Below are 21,859 nucleotides of genomic sequence, written 5' to 3' on the forward strand. Positions count from 1 at the left end.
GTGGCAGCAATAAGTCGCCCATCGTTGGGTGCCAAATATGTCCTGGAGAAAAACACAACTCTCATACTAAGATGAAAGCGGACAGATGGATTCACAGGATGTATTCATTAAATATACTCATTGCAGGTCAACCATATAAGTCCTGCCTCTACTTGTTCCGGTCTTCTTTTATAGCCTTCACATTAGCTTCTGTTCCTGTGCTATTTTTAAATATGGTATATACTGGTATCTGGGTCACAGTGACATGTTCCCATTATAGTCCTACAGGTGCAGTTTCCTCTGGTGTTAATACTGCTTCTTATTCCGGCTTTCCCCATCAGCATGGAGGAGTGTGAAGCTCTCTGCACCCGCATGGCCATCATGGTCAACGGTGCCTTCAAGTGCCTCGGGAGCATCCAGCATCTGAAGAGCAGGTGAGCCTCGTCTTCTTCTTCTTCTTCTTCTTCTTCTTCTTAAACGCACAAAAAACAAAGTACAAAGCTCCTGAAACTGAGATGAAAGAAATCTGTGTCTCCTTCTGATTTAAATCTGAAAATTATCTAGCAGCTAATGTTGTCAGTATATTTCAAGTAGAGACTTTGTGCCAAAAGTTTTTAGTTTTAGTGAAACCTCAGTTAACCTCCACATTTTAAACTAAAAGTATATACGTTTTATCATTACACTTTACTTAAAGTACCAAATGTAACACATTCATTACGCAAAGTATATATTATATAATAATTTTTTTGTTGATTGTAGATTGAATAAATAACCTTAATCTGAAAAGTACTTATCTAATGCTGTCAGTATATTTAGTGTAGCCTAAAGTAAATATTTCCCAGTAAGCGTAGTGGAGTAATAAGTAAATACTCCAGTAAAAGTACATGTACAGTGGGGGAAAAAAGTATTTAGTCAGCCACCAATTGTGCAAATTCTCCCACTTGAAAAGATGAGAGATGCTTGTACTTTTCATCCTAGGTATACCTCAACTATGAGAGACAAAATGAAAAAAAAAAATCAAAATCAAAATCAAATAAGTATTTGGTCAATAACAAAAGTTCATCTCAATACTTTGTTATATACCCTTTGTTGGCAATGACAGAGGTCAAATGTTTTCTGTAAGTCTTCACAAGGTTTTCACACACTGTTGCTGGTATTTTGGCCCATTCCTACATGCAGATCTCCTCTAGAGCAGTGATGTTTTGGGGCTGTCGCTGGGTAACACGGACTTTCAACTCCCTCCAAAGATTCTCTATGGGGTTGAGATGTGGAGACTGGCTAGGCCACTCCAGGACCTTGAAATGCTTCTTACGAAGCAAGTCCTTCATTGCCCGGGCGGTGTGTTTGGGGTCATTGTCATGCTGAAAGACCCAGCCACGTTTCATCTTCAATGCCCTTGCTGATGGAAGGAGGTTGTCACTCAAAATCTCACGATACATGGCCCCATTCATTCTTTCCTTTACACGGATCAGTCGTCCTGGTCCCTTTGCAGAAAAACAGCCCCAAAGCATGATGTTTCCATCCCCATGTTTCACAGTAGGTATGGTGTTCTTTGGATGCAACTCAGCATTCTTTCTCCTCCAAACACGTCTAGTTGAGTTTTTACCAAAAAGTTCTATTTTGGTTTCATCTGACCATATGACATTCTCCCGATCCTCTTCTGGATCATCTAAATGCTCTCTAGCAAACTTCAGACGGGCCTGGACATGTACTGGCTTAAGCAGGGGGACACGTCTGGCACTGCAGGATTTGAGTCCCTGGCGGCGTAGTGTGTTACTGATGGTATCCTTTGATACTTTGGTCCCAGCTCTCTGCAGGTCATTGACTAGGTCCCCCCGTGTGGTTCTGGGATTTTTACTCACGTGTTCTTGTGATCATTTTGATCCCACAGGGTGAGATCTTGCGTAGAGCCTCATATCGAGGGAGATTATCAGTGGTCTTGTATGTCTTCCATTTTCTAATAATTGCTCCCACAGTTGATTTCTTCACACCAAGCTGCTTACCTATTGCAGATTCAGTCTTCCCAGCCTGGTGCAGGTCTACAATTTTGTTTCTGGTGTCCTTTGACAGCTCTTTGGTCTTGGCCATAGTGGAGTTTGGAGTGTGATTGTTTGAGGTTGTGGACAGGTGTCTTTTATACTGATAACGAGTTCAAACAGGTGCCATTAATACAGTTAACAAGTGGAGGACAGAGGAGGCTCTTAAAGAAGAAGTTACAGGTTTGTGAGAGCCAGAAATCTTGTTTTTTTGTAGGTGACAAAATACTTATTTTCCACCATAATTTGCAAATAAATTCTTTAAAAATCAGACAATGTGATTTTCTTTCTTATTTTGTCTCTCATAGTTGAGGTATGCCTAGGATGAAAATTACAGGCCTCTCTCATCTTTTTAAGTGGGAGAACTTGCACAATTGGTGGCTGACTAAATACTTTTTTCCCCCACTGTATATAGATGCTATGTAATAGTTTCTCATTCATTACTGTCATGTGTTAGATAACCCACAAACATGTATGCAGCATCATAATTCCCGCAGACTCACCATGACATATTGATTTCACATTAACATCCATATCTCCATTATCTCTGTTCCACATGTTTCTGCACACACATGCATCCTTATCCATTAGCCCCCCCCCCTCCTCCCTTTAATAGTCTGCATGTACGTCTCTCACACACATTCTGATATTCATCTGACATTTCAGCACTTCCGCCCCCAGCCCAGTGTGACACACAGAGCACTTCCATTACCTTAGGTACAGTCTGCTGACATTATCACACACACACACACACACACACACACACACACACACACACACACACACACACACACACACACACACACACACACACACACACACACACACACACACACACACACACACACAGACACACACACACACACGGTGGAACAGAACATCAATACTCTCCTGGAGCATTTCTATATACCAAGCAACTAAGTACTCATTATGGACATTTTACTTACATTCTTCTTATTTCTCAAACTTTTTATTTATTTAATTAAATACAAAATGTATCTACTCTTTTATTTTTCACTGTAACTGCGCTTTTTGGGGGGATTTTCATTTTTTTTAGGGTCAAAGCTTCATGACAAAACCTCAATATAAAATGTAAACATGAAAAAGTGTGACATCGATGTGGCGCCTCCTGGATGTTTGAGTCGACTACAAATCCTCATTGACACCTGTGTGCAGGGTGGTGTAAATCATGTATGGATGAGGAGGTGTAGGACAGGTAGGAGGAGTGTGAGTGAGTGGGTGTTAACACATATCCCCCTCCTCTCTACATGCGATCAGGTATCAGAGCCTCACACCTCTCTTCAGTGAGCAGCAGATAACCCTGACGTCTCAAACTCAGCATTAACACGCTGCTGACCCTCCTCTCGTCGCGGCGCGGTGAATAATTTCTAATTAGACATCCCTATCTCCTCCTCTGCGCGCTGTAATTAATGTTTCATGAGGTGTGGGACCCTGTTAATGACTGAAAAGGCAATTAAGGTGCGTCTCCTCTGTTTTCTTTTCCCGTCACTATCCTTCCACATGTTTGTTCTGCAAAGACACGTGATCCATATAGCATTCTTTACGTCGTGGTGAGGAAAACACCAAGCTTCCAGTGTTTTTTCTGATTCATGCACATGCTTCCTGGATGGAAAGACTTCCATCACACAGCAGGGGCTTTGAGGGGGGTTGCATGGCGATGGAGGCAGGTGGTTGTCACACAATGTGAGCCTTTGACCTGCAACGCTGGAGGTGCAGCTTCCTCCCCCAATGTCTCGTATCTCTTTTTCATCACAAGCTTCTGAAAGCACCACGGGGGGTCTGCTCTTACATCTTGACCCCCTATTGCTCATCCTCCTCTTCTTCACTTCCTGCCTCCATGCAAGTGCTTGTTAGTGCTGCCCCCTTTAGTACGCAGCTGACGTATCAATCAACCCCAAATGAGTGTAAATATCCCCTTAAAGAGAGAAGCCCCTTCATCGTCCTCCTGTGTTAAAAACATCCTTATACTGAGACCCTCACATGAATTTATGAGCGTCTGACAGAGAAGGGGAGATGAATGAGTGAGGATGTGCAGAGGCTGTAAACAGTGCTTTAGTGCTGCGGTGTCCCAGGTGTTAAGTAAAGCCAAATGAAGTGCAGGCTCCAATAAAAGCAGCTCCTGTATAATCTGTCAGTTAGAGAGGCCACCGCCAGCGAAGCAGGATTTTTCCCCCTGATTGATATCATTCATATCCCCTCCTCATAGCTCCTGCCGTAAGTACACAGTCTTCTTTCCTCCTCCATGATATAAAAGTGGAGGCTAAAGTGCCTTTAATGCATTAAGGTAATGCGGTGTGGGAGTTTTTTTTACAAGAGCGGCGGCGTCTGAAAAGTTTGGATCAATCCTCTGAAGTTGAGTCCAATAAAGTCCCCCCCCCACTCACTCTGCAGGTGTGCCATTAACTGAACAGTTTACAGCTTTTGAGTGTGTGTCACCGGCTGACAAAATAATTATCTTCAGGCTGCAGATGCATCAGCCACGCAGCTGTAATTAAGACAGACACAGAGGGTGTGCAGATCCTCCAAAGCGCCATCCACAGGATTCATAGACATTATTCCATCAGAGTGTATTCCACATCCGATGCCTCAAGGTCTGCACAGATTGCTTCATGGCTGCAGGCTTTTTATAGGGTGAACTTTGCATGTTTGAAAACCCTGTCACAGGCAGCATGGTGTCCTTCATGTGAGATTGCTTTTGAAATTGCATTAAAAAAGCTTGTAAATAGCGAGGACTATGGCTTGGGACGGATTTAAAGTTTTCTTTGAACTCAATAAAGTCCCATTTCCAGTTTCTTTTGAACTATTAGTGGTGCAAATCTACTATGTTCCACAGATTTGTATGGATTGCTTCCTGTCTGATCACAAATTGAGGTTGTGCAGCGGTGATGTGACCTTTCTGAGAGGAAGGAAGCTTCAGAATTATTTTTGAGCCTGTCGTGCCCTTATCTGTGTCTGGCCTTGTTTGTTTTAAATTACATGGAAGAAGGAGAGAGCAGAGGGGAATAAAGGAGAGAGGACACTACAGTGGGGAGCTGCTGAATTATATTTTAACAATGTGGTGCTGTATGCATCATTTCCCCCAATGCACGGATTGCAAAGATGGTCCTTTCAGTTTAAGAATCTGCAGTTAAAAGATGATGAATTGTTTTAAGATCTCTTATCTGAGGAGAGCAGACACATTCGATCTACTGTCTTGAATGCTGAGTCAAAATGGTGAATACTGTATGAAGAAAGATCTTTTTCCTGCAGACAGAGAAATGAGAGGAAGGTGATTGATAAAAAGCCACAATTCATTCTGCCCTTATTGGATGCATTCGTGTGAGTCTTCAGTCCTTGGGAAAGGCAGCTGAAATGAACACAGGGGGATTAGGGTCCTGATTGGAGGATGAATTTAGTCTCCATGTGCTGCTGCTGTCTGATTACACTCTGCTGCATCTTATAACACCGTCTCTAGATTGTACAGCGTCACACTGGTGCTGCAGCTTTAGCAAGTATAAATAATGTTGGAAGAAGATGGTGCGTGTGCAAACCTCAGCAAATCATGACTTACTGTGGTAACTTTGCAATATTTGGCGAGATCTGGGCAAGAAATATTGAGAAAAGCTAATTATTTTTGTTCTTAGTTAGTCATGATTTTCTATCATTTGCCCGTTGTTGTTGTTGTTGTTGTTGTTGAAGGTTGCCTTTCAATCTTTGCAGCGTTTTCATTTTAAAAAGACCCTATTCTGCTCATTTTAAGGTTCATATTACCGCATTGTTCCTACTGGGACATGTCTCCATGCTTTAATGTTCAAAAAGGTCTTTATTTTCCTCATACTGCCTGTGCTGCAGCACCTCTTTTCACCCTCTGTCTGAAACCAGAGCCCAGTCTGCTCTGATTGGTGAGCTGGCCAGCTCTGTTGTGATTGGTCAACCCATTCGAGCTGTCTCTCCCTTTAGCCTATCATGTACAATGTGTAGGAGGTGTTTCAGGGCCTCTTTAAACTAGATGGGTGCTTGGGGAGCACAGACCTCTGTAAAGGCAGTTTCCTTAAGTGAAACATCATTTGATATAGCAACATATTCACACCTGTGTGTCTGGGGACATATTACTTCTGGAATGTTCTGCAGCTAACAAAGATATTTAGGGCTCAAATTGCGGAAGCGGATTTGTGAGATAGATGTGCATATTTTCTCCAGCTGAAAGTGACCAAGCGTATATTTTACCTTCACAATCCTTTATGTATAATACCCTTGATCATTTGAGTCCTGTGGTGTGGTTTTATTGGAGAATATGAATGGTAATTATATTAGTATGTGATGGATATAACAAATTAAAGTCTGAAGGAGATACGATGGTTTAAATTCTTTAGTGCATGTTTGAGAGCCCTATCCCTCTGATGGGCATGATAATCCTGCTTTTATATTTGCACTTGATACACTACACATAAGCAGAGTCTCTGACTGAGAGGTGTAGCAGGGCTCCGGACATTGTGAGTGTAATTTGTGATGGTTGAAGGGCGACTGCTTAATGAAGCGCTGTTGTGATGTGCACTACATAACTTCACCTAAGGGTGCTTTGGGTCCCCTGAGGCGCTCTGTGCAGCAGGAGGGATGCAGATGCTGCTGTGGAGAGCATGCAATTTGCTCAAAGGCATCGTCAAATGGAATATAGTCCAGTGTTTGCTGCACAATGACCTCAACGTGCACGCCAAAGTGTCTTCCTAAACCACAGTCATCCAAGTAAAATACAAAACATATTCGGATCCATGCGCTATGCTCCAAAGTAATTCCAACTTAACCGCAAAGGTATTCTGGTTCGTCCAATCACAACGCAAGAAAACTCAAATGAAGTGTGTCTCTGTTTCCATAAGTGGCATTAAAAAGACTCTTGAAAAAGTCTATTTGATGCGCGTTCCCATATGCTATCGATGCATACTGCTCTTGCTTTGTGGCTCTTCACCAGTTTTAACTTAAGGACCACGGGGCCCTCGGGGCCGATCATTGTGCAGCTCAGCAGCGGCTCCACTTCCTGTCTCCTCCTCCCTGTGGGACCTGCAGCCTGCAGTTTACTCTCCATATCTCTAATTGCCACTGAGGGAGCCTCTGCCTCTCGCTGCGTGTTGCTCGGTACCAGCCCACAGTGGACGCTTCCACCAGTAAATCCAACATTAAGGGATTAATTAGGCAGAAAACAACGGGTCATAAGAGCGCTAACGACAGAACAACAAGGCACTGGTCTTACTCTATGCACAGCAGACACAGCTACGGCCGAGAGGGGGCTAATTAGCTTCAGAGCTTAGCTGTGTTTTCATCTGGGAGAATGTTATATGTCCAGGAATATCATTCTTGTTATAAAGCTATATTACAAGATCAGGTTGACATATTTAAAAAACTGTTGTTGCATTTCTGATCATATACTACTAAAGAAGACTTACTGACATTTTGTTCCTTTAGATTGCTTTAAATACAACAAATGATCTGCTACATTGAGTCAGAAACAGCTTTTTATTTACACATCTAGCCGTCACATTCGTTTGGAGTCGGCTCGACAACCAGATTCAATATTAACAGTCTGAAATCTGTCTCTTCAGCTGATTTTACTTCACATGTCCTTGTGTCCCTTATAATGATCTTTATTCAAATGTATTTAACGTCTGCTGTGCTCTTGTGTTTGTTATGTTTTAATCTGTTTGAGTATTCCTTTTATGCAAAATAAACTCTCCTTGGGTGACACCAATTCTCAAGGCGCCTTCAAAATACATTTGTATAATTATTTTGGTTAGCTGACACATCTATCCAAAGTGTCTTAGAGTAAGTGCAATCAAGCAATTTGCATGTTAATATTGTCACAGTTTATGTTTTATGATGCCATATCTGTCTCCTCATCATCTCGTCGTGGAAGAAACCCTCTCTAACCAACAGATTTAGTGAGTTAGGATCTTATTCTCTCTGAGTTTGTCACTGCAACAGCCCTCTTTCACAGGACACATTTATATTGTCTGTATGAGTATCATTTATAGCGCAGCTTTAGAGTGGAAAACCACCAGTTTCCATATCCAGATGCAACTGTCGCTTGACAGAAAGCTAACCTGTGTTTTCTTTTCTAGGTTCGGTGATGGCTACACGGTGACGGTGCGTGTGGGCGGCTCCCCCCCCGCTCTGAGCCCGGTGGAGGACTTTGTGCAGCAGGGGTTCCCAGGCAGTGTGCTGAAGGAGAAGCATCACAACACGCTGCAGTACCAGCTGCCCTACACAGAGGGGGCGCTGGCACACATCTTCAGCCAGTTCACCTGCCACCAGCAGCGCCTGCAGGTGGAGGACTACTCCGTCTCCCAGACAACGCTGGACCAGGTCAGAGCCACAGCTTTTAATATACTAAATATTCTATAAAAAAGCAGGCTTATCAAAGGCTTTATTATAGGCAGAATATAGAAAGGTACAAAATGAAATACAAAATAGGTCAAAGATAAATATTGTAAAATGGTGCCAGATGAAATTGAAATGAAATAATGCAGAGGTGAACAACACCGTCCCTGTGATCAATCCTCCAGAGTATCTCTCTCCTGGGTAAAGGTACAAATCAATCAGCGGAAATCTCTCCATCTCCATCCATCCAGTGTTACTGCGGCACAAAGCCAGCAGTATCTATAATATAATCTATACCATCAGAAATGAAGCAATATATTTGCAAAACATGTTATGTTAAGGTGCTCGGCACACACTGTTCTTCCAGTTGCTGTTTTGCATTGTTAGCTTGACAGCACCTGGAAATAGAAAAAGGCAACACCGGCTCCATGATGCGAGAAGCATTTCCACCTTGCTCTGGGCATTGTATGTTTCTTTTGTGAAACCATGATTATTTCCAAAGGTTAGTTAAAGGTGCAGAGTGATGATGGCAAAGGTGTTTTGAGCGGAGCATGGGAGGGAAATTGTTTAATCATTTATTTAAGAGCAAAACATCCGTTTTGAAATTCATCCGTTTCGGGTAGAAATGTGCCAAATGTCATTTTATTCATTATTGTTACTGTCATAATAATAATTATTTATTATTAATGTATTGCATATTTATGTGAATATTTGTATTTTTTTTTTTTTTAAACTTCGGAGTTATTGAAATGCCTTAAACAATTTATAAAATCTAATTCCACAAATATGTAATACTTATTGTATATAGTGTAGCCTCAGCTTTATCAGACACTATGCACAATTACCAGCTTTAATCAGAATCACTTCACACGTAAACATGTATTTCATTTTTAATGAAGCATACATATATTTAGCATCTATTTGCAGCCGATGTCAATCTCCCCATTTAACTTGTGATTGAAGAGCATCCGGGTCCTGCTCTGTTGTCCTGCTGTTTTCCTGCAACTCTTGGCTCAGTTTAGCAGATCATTAGTGCTTCAATCAATGCATTGAGCATTTTGAAGTGCCCTCAGTTAAAGTCCGCTCAGTGCAGGGTCTCAGTTAAAGATCCCTCTCTGCCCACACGCTGTTAGACTGACCGTCGAGGACTCCTCTGAGTCTCTGCAGCAAACACAGCCCGGCCTTGGCTCAGCCGATCGATCAGGATCTGCACAAAGGTTTTTCTTAAAATAAAACGCTCAGGCAGCCAGCTGTGAGATGAACTGAGGCTGGGTTCTACAGGCGGGCTTCACCTTGTGTTTCTCAAACGACCCCTAGGAGCACACGCAATCAGAGTGGAGAGAAAGTGTGTGTGTGTTTCCCTCTAAGGGTTCTGGCAGGTCATCAGCATGCTTTAGAGAAAATATTTAAATGGAGAAGTATGAAGCATTTCCTTATCAATTCAAGATGAATGTTCTTTAGCTTTATTCAAGCAGATTGTGTTCTTCATGGGGCAATGAGCCTATCATGAAATCAGACTTTTGGATGTTACTTTGAAGAACTCAAGACTTCAAAACTCACAGGTGGATATTGTAATGCCTCTCCTTAGTTCCTAACTCACACGTCATCACTAGGGCTGTATGATTTGGAAAACTAACACATTTTTTATGTTTTGACTATAACTGCAATTGCAATATGATTCACGCCATTGATCATTTTGGTGGGAGAGAAAGTCTTTGGGATTTCAGCCTTTGCGGTCCATTTACAGTACATGCACACAAACCTCTAGAACAAACTGCAAGGAAAGGAAAACAGCATAAATAAGAATAGGACCTCTTTGTTAAATATTTCTCAGATAAGAGTCAGTAAATATCTGATAGTTCCATGTGCAGACTGCCACCTCCCAGTCTGTGATTTATAGCGAGCAGCGTTGACCTGTAGGATAGCAGACGACCTGCACTGCGATTAGTATTGATCCACAGCCTGCAGCTCAGCGCTAACACACACAGGAACATGTGACTGTGTGTGTTAGCGTGGACTATTTTCTACTGTTCTACCCCTTAATGTGCACTATAGTCCCTGCTGCACTACTAAAGCAGGAAAGCCTTTAGCACATAAGATATCATAGCTTAGTTATCACTTCCCTGTCTTCGTATATTTAAAAAGCAATGTGACCTTCTTAGAGTTAATGTAACTCCTGTCTGTTACTGTTAAACAATTTCAATATTGCAGAAGCTCTAACACACTGTGACAACAGTAAAGGTGACTGACAATCCAATTAACTGGTATTATAGTGAAATGAGCCCTAATCTAAATGATAGATTTAATAAAACAAATATCCATTATAGATCCAAAGTGATTTATGATTATGCTTCAAATATGCATACACTCTTTTTATGACATTTGACTGACGTTTTATCTTGGAATGAACCAAGGATGAAAGTCTGCTTTTCTTACATTTCAAATGTGACTGAAAATCCCTCCTTTAAAAAAATCTGACTTCTAAGTAAAAACCTTGTCAAAGTAGAGACGGCCGAATAATTACTGCCACCACTGGAGGAAAATTATCTTCAACATGACTCAATAAAAAGGAGACGTGTAGAAATGATATTCTATGTTATTTGAAAGGACCATAATATTAAGGAAAGGTTATTTTATTGCAGCAGCAAAGCCGTAAACCTCCTCTTTTGTTCAAATGTCATCTTTATTAGTAGCATTACATTCTAAAGCTGAAGATTTAAGTGTGTTACTGAAACAGAATATCTTTACTCTCCATTTTCTCACATGGTTACCCTCTATCTACCCATTTCATTGAATAGGGCGTGTATCTTTGAAAAGGATTGAATTCAGTGACGTCTGATTGAATTGCTCTTATTGTTCATACAATCTCACGTATCCTTTTACATCCCGAAGCAATGCTCTTATACTTTTATATGATGCTTCCTTGCTGTTTAATTTAGAGGCTTCTTCCTCCTCTTCTCCTCTCCTTCTGCTTCAGGTGTTTGTGAACTTTGCGAGGCACCAGCATGCGGAGGAGGACGCTCGGACCTTCGACAACGCCGTGGACACCTCAGACGAGCTGCCGCTGAAGGCTGTGAAAACTCAAGAGGAACACCTGAAACGAGTCTGAACACATTTCAATTGACTCTGGCCGAGGGATGATGACGTTTCTGAATCTGCATGATGTGTCCAGAAATGACACATTTAAATGTTTGTCTTCCATCGCCCTTTGTACCCAATCATCTCTTACTTAACCAATCTTAATCCAGCCTTATCATGCGTAATCAAATCCTTGTTTCATTAAAGTGAAAGAATACTCTTTTAGCAGTTTTAAATATGTTTTATATTTCGTCAGTGGAAAGAGGAACTGCAAAGAAAGGACAAAAATAATGTGTTTATTTTATTAAAAACAAGTAAGGATATTGAAATGAGTCTTAAATAGGAGAACATTTCAAAAAGAGTTGGTGAATGCACTGTTATCAAGAGAAATTACCATTTAGAAAACTAGTAAGCTTTAAGGACTTCATTCAAAGTAGAAGATTATTTCAACGTGTCTGCATCAGGAGAAATCTTCTTCCTACACTGCACTGATTAAAGAGAAATCAAACACTCTTACTGCACTTTTTCAGGTTTTCTAATCAACTCTAAAGACTTAATTTCAGAAGAAAATGACTTAATTTGAAGGACGCCGCTTAATGCTTGTCTGGGTTTTCCCTTTCCTGTAGTGTGTTATACTCATTTTTCAGCACTTGCGCTTCTATAGGCTAGCACTCCAACACATTGACATCTCTAAGCGGTTGACCAATCAGAGCAGACCTGGGCTCTGGTGAACATGTCACAGTAGAAGCACAACATACTAACATGAGCATGGTAGGGCCTCTTCGAGGAGATGTTTGGTATAAGGTTTAGTTTGCCGTAGCTTCACACACTGCACAGGATGCCTCGGGATCAAACCTTATTTGAAATGATATTTGAAATGAGTTATAATTTGCTGCTGGTTCTAATGATGCACCACAGTTAGTTGCTACCTCATATTTCCCACTCTTATATGTCTGCAGAATATCTAATGAATGTTTCCAACAGATTCATATTTAATGACATCTTTAAGGCATTTTCTTGTGAAATGTATTTTATTTATCGCTTCTTCTTCTTTGCAGAATCTAAATAACATATGACCAGAAGAGAACTGTCATAATATTACATAATTAAATATATATATATATTTATTCACAACGTGCCTTCAAACACCAGCATGCCTTATTTACTCTAAGATGTGTAAACAACGTCATAATATGCAACTATATAGAACATTTAATTGTGATTTTTTATCTTTACTTTCATTTCCTTATCATGTTTACCATTTAGAAAATGCCGTTTACAGTGATAGTTTGCACTGACAACAAACATGTCACCTCTGCATATCTCAGGAATGTGTTTATGTGCAATTTGCCTCAGGAAAATCTACATGTAAAGAGTTATTTATAATAAATCATGCTTGTGTGTACTGTAAAACATTTAAAGATTGTCTCAAAGATTAAAAATCATTCAAAACAACATTTTCTTTTGGAGCTTTATTGACTTTAGGAGGTGAACACTTCCTCTCATCAAAACGATTAAACTTGTTGCTACATTGTAACATGATGCACTCTCTGTTGTCTTCCAGTGGGTTACTGTCTTCCTGCTCACTTCTTCTTCATGTGTTTGACATTTGTTGAGCATGTCCACAGGGGGCCAGAATACAGACGGCAGTGCAGAGAGACTTTTATTTCACATTTAGAAACTTGTATTCCTTTCTTTATTTTCCTTGTCTCCTGCAGTGCATTCATTTGAATGTATTGTCTTTTTTCCAAATGAAATACAAAGCGTGTATGCCTTAAGGTTGGACCACATGTTTCCTAAATTATAATTTAATTTCCATTAACAATGTCCGGTTTCCTTCCTACTCAACTGATCTATTTGAAGTGTCTGCTCTAATTTTCACTCTGAACAATAGATATGGATGAAGATGGTTAACTGATCATTCAGACATATCTGGAGAAGATGCACGACGAGTGGCAGACATTTTCAATTATTTCTGTAGGTATGTTTATGTTGTTCTTCAATCTAAATCGAAAAAATATTGTGTGATATTATTTATGTAATACGAATACATCCTATTAGAAAAAGGAAGTCATGTGACAGCCTTATTATTTAAAAAAACAACTAATAACAGAGCTGGGAAAGGAGGTCAATATTCAGAGAGAAATGTATTAAAAAGTGGTACATTTACAAGAAAAAACTCAAAAGTAATTTATGGTTATAAAGTTTCAAAATAATTGTGATTTTTTAATTAAATAATATACATAAAGTAACAAATATGAATATAGAGCCTTAGATTTAAAATACAAAAATAATGCTTCATGAATAAAACTAAAACTCTTCACAAGTTTCCGCCACTGCTGCAGCATGTTGAAGGTCGTACTTTTTGTGAGTCCTTGCATTTTTCCCATGATGCAGTGCAGTAAAGCGATGGAGAACAGATGTATCTTTCTCTTTTGGCCGACTGTGCTTATCTGAGGGTGCAGGGTGCTGATACTGTGAGGTCTCCAAACTGCGGCCGTTCAGATTTAAACAGCGCCCTCTTCTCTGTACTCCACCCACGCTAAGGTCAAACCATCCCGATTGAAGGGAGGGGGGGGGGGGAATATGTTCTGCACCCAAAGAGGGGGAGACCAAGGTGGCCCTTCAACATGGCCCTGAACGCCCCGTCAAAATAAAAGCGCGTGTGAATCATCCGGACGCTGAGCTGATCAGTATGCAGCTGCAGGCGGAGGTGTGTGTAGCATTAATGGCTTATTTCTTCTGTTTAACCCCTAACCCTGCACTGCATAGCAAATCAACTGCAATTAAACTTTCACCACGTTTACATGCACTAAATCCAACTTTATTCTGAAAAACACAATGTTTCACCAAGCTGTTTAAGATGAAAACTAGTAGCCTATTATCAGTAGTATCAGTAAAGTCTGATTAACTTAAAAATCCCCCGATGAGATACGTCTCGCCCTTCAAATAACTTTCATCATATCAGCTGAGGCCGTATTACTCAAAGTGAACACTCTTTGCCATTGTTTCAAACGTTTTGAAAACTTACAAAGGAGAAGAAGAAGAAGGACTATTACGAGGAGATGAAGAACAATGAATGACGCAGTGATGTGATCAGGTTTGTCCTCCAGGTGTCTGCCGATGATTCATTAAGCTCTGATGTAATTGTGGAGGAGTAATAATCAACACTACAAATATCATTTGCATAATCTACGCAAGTCCTACGGAGACATGATGTAACGACTTTTGCAGAGGAATAACTCAGCGCTGATTGCTAAGGTGACTTAAAGGAAGCTAGATAACTCAAACACAGACCATACTCTATCAAAGACTATTCTGACGCCTTGATAAAGTTTCAAATGTCATCACATCCTTCTGAGAGAAATAACCCAATAGAAGCACTGTCATAAAAGAGGCTTTGCATTATTCTTTATGGAAGCTACTATCTTAAATTAAAAGAGGGAAAGAATAAGAAAGATCCTCCTTTACTCAAACCAGGAGACAAGATGGAGATTTCAATGTGACATGTATGCAAAATGTCAACAAAGGCAATTCACTTGAGGAGGAGAAGCGTTGTTAGGACGACAAAAGCAGAAGTGATATTTCTTTACAGCACAACACACACTGGGAAACTAAAAGTCCATGCAACGTTTAGTTTTCTCTCTGTGGAACCTGATTTCCATTGCAGGAAAACAACATACCGAAGTTAACAAGTTAATATTCAAATCAAATCCCTACTGGTGTTCATTTTAACACGAGCATCCTGTTTCATGTTGAACAGGGGGAAGTCTAGATACATTTCTATGGAGATAAAGAAGTGAACAAATAGCTGTATACGTAAATAAAAACATCAAAGACTTAAATGAAGTTCAAAGCAAAGAGTAAATAATCTCAGAACAATAGTTGCGTTTCTAAAATAGCACAACAAAGATTTTAAAAGAGCGATTTTTCACTTTCAAATCCCCAAATGTCCTCTTCTTACTTTTAAGCTTCAGGCATGACTTTGTTTCAGCCATAGGCAATGTGAATATCTGCATGTGTTGAAAATTATAAAATGTGAGTTATTATTGCACAGATCTCCTACTTATGTTTATCTAAGTATTAAAGTGTATCATGTATCGTGCTATTTTTAGGCATATGGGTCTCAGATATATAAAAACATGTCTATGATGTGTTTCTCTCAAAATACAAACAGACATCCCTCATATCCCTCTATTCCAGTTCCAGCCCTGTTAGAGAAACGCGGATTTTGGGTCCCTAGCTTAAAAAAATAAAAAGAGGAGGCGGAGCTAATGCCTGATCAGAATTCTACCGGAGATAAAGTTAAATTCTGCTGTGATAAAACGCCACCCTGTTCTAAACCACATCAAAGATTATTTCTGAAACAGTATGGAGCTCAAATGCTTTTTCTCTTGCAGGTTTATCACACGGTGAGTTCCTTTTTTTATTTCCTGCTTTTTAAACACATGTGCTCTCCAGTACAGGTTAGCTCTGAGTGTTAGCGAGGCTTGCTAATGTAAACAAAGACCATATTACGTCCAAAACACGTCAGGCATTGTTTCTGATAGCAACTCTCTGTGGGTGCACCGTCCGAAATTACGTAATATCGGCAGCAAATCTGTATCCGCTCGTTGAACCCCCGTTTTTTAAAGATGTGGGTACGGAGGAAAAGAGGAAGGGTTTTATTTTTTCTGACGCTGCATGAGTTCCCCGACACACCGGGGACACATATTTATTAGGGCCGGGACTTTAACGCGTTAATTAAGATGAATTAATTACACACAAATTAACGCGTTAAAAAAATTAACGCATTTTAATCGCACTTATTTTTGAACCGCGGAACGTTTCTCACTGGATGAGTTTCAGGGGTACCGAATATACTGGAGCACCAACTAACGTTCATGACTTCAGACAACAACAAACCACAGTGAACAATAGTCAAACATGAACGAAGAAGCTGATGAGACCGCTTTGGTTGGCCCCGTGGATGGGACATTTTGTTTTAAAAAACGGACGGATGGAAGCATCGATAAGAGCACGGTTGTTTGCAAATTATGCAAAAAGGAATTTGCATATCACCGCAGCACATCAAGCCTCAAGTCTCACCTCAATGCAAAACATATAGCAGCTAGCGTGGAAGCTAGCGTGGACGTTAGCCCGACTCGGAGTACAAGGACCCACGCCCAATTCGCGTTGATCAAACATTGGCCTATTCAACAGAGAGATTTTATTTTTCATCAGGATATTGGAAGAATAGGAGGGATTGAGGTCAATCACTGGCTCTTTTTTATTTTATTTTAAATGGTACACTTTATGTTGAACTATTTATTACGTTGTTGGTGCAACTGGCACTTTATGTTGAACTGTTTATTGTTTTGGCCAAGGTTATTGAGAGAGTTGGACTGAAATTGATTAGATTTTTTAAATCAACTGTTGGTAAATCAACAAAGTCTGTTATGGCCTCTGAAGCAACAGAGAGATGTTTTCTTATAGTCAGGGTTTCCAATGTTCTGAATGTACTTGAAAGTATTGTGTTTTACTTAAAAAACAAAGTGTTATAGTTTACAGAAGGTCTACCTACCTATAGGCTACCTGAATCTCTGAAATGTACTATATTCCTAAATATGCTATTACTACACTTTATGGCAAAAATTGCACTTTTCTGTTAGTCTTGGTTAAGGACCACCTTGAAAAAAATAAACAATGTTTTGTTGCTTAAGCTTATGTATTCAGTCATTATTCAATGGTATACTAAAATCCATGTGAAAATAATTGCTTCTCACTGTTCTCAGGTCAAATATTTGTATGTGATTAAAAATGCGATTAATTTTGATTAATTAATTACAAAGCCTCTAATTAATTAGATTAATTTTTTTAATCGAGTCCCGGCCCTAATATTTATGTATAAAAGACATCAAAAAGTGCATTTTGCATGATATGTCCCCTTTAAGACTTTCCTTGATCTTAATAATAGACATAGTTCAGTTTCAGAGAATGCCATGGCAACATCCCCCTCTTTACACTAACAGGAAGTGATTAAACTATGTGCTGTCTTCTTTGTGAAGTGATTAAAAACAGAGTTTAGCACTCAGTATCTGCACAGCGTTCATCAGCAGATCCTCTACTTTAATTACCTGTTGAATAGTATCCATAGCAACAAGTGTCTTTGGGTCAGATGCACCTGCAGAGCTAGTCTTAACATTTGTCTTAGTTTGTGTGCAGGTGTGTGCGAAAGGCCAGGCGTATGGATCAGCGGGGTTTACCACAGGCCCAGTTCTACGGGGGTACATAAGGGTGAAAAAATGCAAAGTGAAAAATATTACATATATAATAACAATAATAATAATAGTAGTAACTAGCTAAACTGCTATGCTGAAATGTAATGTGTAAGAAGAAAGTGAAGAATTTAGATTAAAATGAAATGTGTATGAAGAAAGTGAAGAATTTAGATTGAAATGATACATGAACACTGGGGGCTTGAATGTGTGATAAGAGAAGAAAATAAAGTAAAAAGGCTTGGAAAAGATGCAGAATATTTGAACTGCAAACTTCTGAACTAACTTGATGCCGAATGATCTGTCGCCATGGCAACGGCATTTGATGACACCCCATAATACGCTTAGATGCGTTGATGGCTGCATTGTTACCAAACCTGTGAAGTTTTGGGGCGTTTGGAGCAGTTTCACTGAAGTTATGAGAAAACCGTGTTTCATGGCGAGCATTGTGTTGCCATGGCAACGGCATTTGAAGAAATCTCAAAACTGTCCCGTAGATGTCTTCACGGCTGGACTGTTAGCACACATGTGAAGTTTGAGCACTTTTTAAACATTTTCATAGGAGTTATAGCGACATCACGTTTTATGGCGAGGGATGCGTTTCCATGGAAACGGCATATGGTGAGATCTCAGATTTGGCGTAGAGCTGTTGAGGCATGGACCGGTGATATACAAGTGAAGATTGGGGGACGAATGGACCGTGTCGATTGGACTTACAGCGACATCCTGTTTCATGGCTAGTTGTCTGTCACCATGGCAACGGCATCTGATGACACCCCATAATACGCTTAGATGCGTTGATGGCTGCATTGTTACCAAACCTGTGAAGTTTTGGGCTGTTTGGAGAATTTTCACTGAAGTTATGAGAGAACCGTGTTTCAAGGTTTCATTGTGTTGCCATGGCAACGGCATTTGAAGAAATCTCAAAACTGTCCCGTAGATGTCTTCACGGCTGGAGTGTTTGCACACTGCTATCTGAAGTCTGCTGCTCTGAGCATGTCAGTTGGAGTGATGACATCATCGTGTTCCATTACACAGATGTTTATAGTTGAGTTAACGAGCTCTGTAGAGATCAAAGGCTTCATTGTTCTGAATGAGAGATAAACCTCTTACATGTGAACGTTTTGTGGAAGAACCGTAACAGATATCTGTGAAATTTCAAAACGTGAAGCATGTCAAAGAAGTTGAGTATCTGAAGTGTAATTTAGGTGTAGTTTCGGGTTAATAATGTGGCCTTTTTGGCAGTTTAACTAAAGGTGTGCGGCTGCTACCGTGAGGAAATATCTGCCTGAAATTACAATGGGGTTTAATGGAGGAATGTTGAACGTTTTTGTCACTTCATGCCCTCAAAAAGTATTTTGTTTAATTATTTTTGCTTAATTATTTGTCATTTTTCAAGCTACGAGATGTTTTCCTACGTTTGTCATGCTAAATTATGTCTCAGGAATGTAGGGTTTGGAATTATAGCAGTTTCAAAAAAATATATGAATGCGAATTTCAAGCTGTCCTCCACTCTAGCTGTGACATCACACACTCTAGTTAATGTTAAAATGTGAAGAAAACCTCTAAAACAAGGTCTGATCAATGTTTAATATCTCTAAAAGTGAGAATCAGATTTAAAAGTTGTTTTACACGAATAATGTCAGAAAGATGTGTAACATTTTAAAGTTGGAATGAGGTGTCTGAGTGAAAGTATGAATGAACAATTAGCAGTTGAATTGCATGAAGATTTGTTGAAGTCTGAAGATTTTCTCCATTGACTTCAATGTTAAAAATGTGATGTATTATGGGATGTATCTCTGGAATTATGAAAGTTATGAATGAGAAAAGTAATATCCATCGATTCCCGACCAAGCTGAACGTTTTGATGTTTGAACGGAGTTTCTGCGATGTTCAATGCGGGAGGAGAAGAGGGCCAAAATACCGGCGGAATAATACACTTTTCATCCGTAGAAGAACAGTTAGTTGGAATGCTGTTAACAGCATTCCCACTAAATAATAATAATAAGAAGAAGAAGAATATAGTTGAAGTAAAATAAATTGTGGTTAAATAACATTGTCTGCTGCATTTATTTGGTCAATTTAAACGGTAGCCTAAGTAACGTTATTATGTCAGGTAGGTGTGACCTGCGCGTTCGTCATCTGCAAGGTGCTTACACAGCAGTCAATGATGGACATCAGAAAATGGTTAAAACAACCAGTCCTTATCGCCAGCAGTAACACTGCATCTACTGCAGGTAATAACAGTTCAGATCATGGGGACATTACGTTACCCGCAGCCACTGTCGTGGACACTAACGTCCTCCCGCACGACTCGCCGGCTTTGCCCGCCTCGCCCACAGAGCAGCCGCAGCCGTCTTCGTTGCCCCAAACACCGCCACCCCTCGGCGGCACGCAAGTGCCAGAGGACCTCGGCAAAACACTCGCCTGTACAGTGGGTTAAGGCGCTCATTTTGCAGCTCATGGTTTCAAAACAGAGATTGGCTGGAATATTCCTGTGAAAAAGAGGCCATCTTCTGCTATCCATGTAGACATTTCGGTTCAAGTAAGTCAGATGCCTTCACCACAACTGGCTACAACAACTGGCGCCATGCTCTTGTATGTGATAAGGGACTGGGAAGGCATGAATCAAGTAAAGAGCACATGAAGTCAGTGGCTTTGTGGAAGGAGAGGCGTGCAAGAAGTGAGACTGGTACAGAGGTTTCCACTCTTGTAAATGCAGCACAACTGGAGAAAACAAAAAGTAAATATGTTTACAGTTCTGTTTCATATGGGTGTTGAGAGATGTATCCATAGATCTCTTCATTTTGTTCTCAAAGTGCACCAGATTGATGCTTTTAACTTCAATATTTAAAAAAAATCTTCCCGGGGGAACATGCCCCCTGACCCCCCTAGAGGAGGTGAGGGCCCCCCTAAAGGTCCACTCCCCACTTGTAAAAATAGCACTTTACCACTGCACCCTCTCTAATCTCAGATGCACCCTGAGTCATTTTGTTCTGGGGCCGGGCCTGGTTTACCAGTTTCAGGCAGAGAGCACGTTTCCGTGTGGTCGATCTGAATTCAGACGTATGCAGACTTTAGATTATATACGGGAGCCTAAGAGGGACAAACCTCGCCCTGATGAAGGTCAAGTGTTAAACACGTTATAAGATTCCCCCTGTGGTGATTGCATTTAAAGATAAATATAGGCTTTAATAGTAAACCTGTCCTCAATTGGATGAATGAATCCCACAAATTCTGATTGTGATTTTGATTATATACGGCTTAACAGAAAGTCGTTTTTTTACATTAAATCTTCTTTTTAGGTATGCAAATTAAGATTGAAATGTCCATCGTCCTAATTTATGAAGATTTACGAAATATATTTTTAGATATTGTGGTTTTATAACCGTCATGTTTTGGACTAATATAGTTGTTTGTGTGCAGTAAGCAGGAAAACAGATCTGTTTTTCTGAGCAAAATAAAAAAAGGAAAATGATTTTGAGGCTCAAAAGAAAAAAGGAATTTAAGCAGAATATTTGGCTTGACAAAAAGCCGTTGTGCATTTTGGAAATGATTACATTTATCTTTTTCCAATTATTTTAATGAATGAAGCTTCAAATTTTTCCCGATTGCTGTTCACAGAGGGAGTTGAATACCTTTTTCCAAAGACATGACCTCCGTTACCTGATGTCTTTCTGATCGCATCGAGAGAAATCTTACTTAGAGACTCCGAATATTTTCAAAGAGCTCTTTCTCACTAGATGCATTTTGGCAAAGGCCTGCCCTCAGCCTGCGAGTCAGCAAGTCTTCTCTTTAACCTTGAGTCATTTATCTGCACCCTGGAGTTGTCTCTCTGCATCTGAAGTCAGGAAACAAGAGAGGAAGAGCTTCAAATCTGCAGCATAACTTCAGATTAAGACAGAAGGACGAGTGTTTATATAAGCTCAAATGTGAGCGTCGTCTCTCTGAAGCCTCGAGCCGTCTTTCTGCTGCCTAGCATCGTCCGATGGATGGTATCGTCTTCTTGAATAAAATGGTGTGGATACAAAAGAAATCTCAAATCTGTGTGGAAAGAAGCAGGGAGTTGTTCCTTTTTGTGCAACATAAATACTTTCTTCTGCACAGAAATAGAATAAATCAGCTGAAATGTAATTAGCT

At 40.1% G+C, this 21,859-nt stretch overlaps 1 protein-coding gene across 1 annotated transcript in view; it reads left to right on the forward strand.

Annotated features, from left to right (window-relative positions):
- Positions 1–12,917, forward strand: part of LOC307032138 (phospholipid-transporting ATPase ABCA1) — a 122,104-nt gene extending 109,187 nt beyond the window's left edge. The window contains exons 48-50 of the mRNA XM_079669919.1: positions 321–413; positions 8,126–8,369; positions 11,362–12,917. Of these exons, the coding sequence (XP_079526045.1) occupies positions 321–413; positions 8,126–8,369; positions 11,362–11,493 (469 nt within the window). The 3' untranslated portion in view covers positions 11,494–12,917. The remainder of the gene's footprint in view (positions 1–320; positions 414–8,125; positions 8,370–11,361) is intronic.
- The last annotated feature ends 8,942 nt before the right edge of the window (positions 12,918–21,859 follow it).

Source organism: Notothenia rossii (genome assembly GCF_949606895.1).
Source record: "Notothenia rossii genome assembly, chromosome: 3".
Classification (NCBI taxonomy): domain Eukaryota; kingdom Metazoa; phylum Chordata; class Actinopteri; order Perciformes; family Nototheniidae; genus Notothenia; species Notothenia rossii.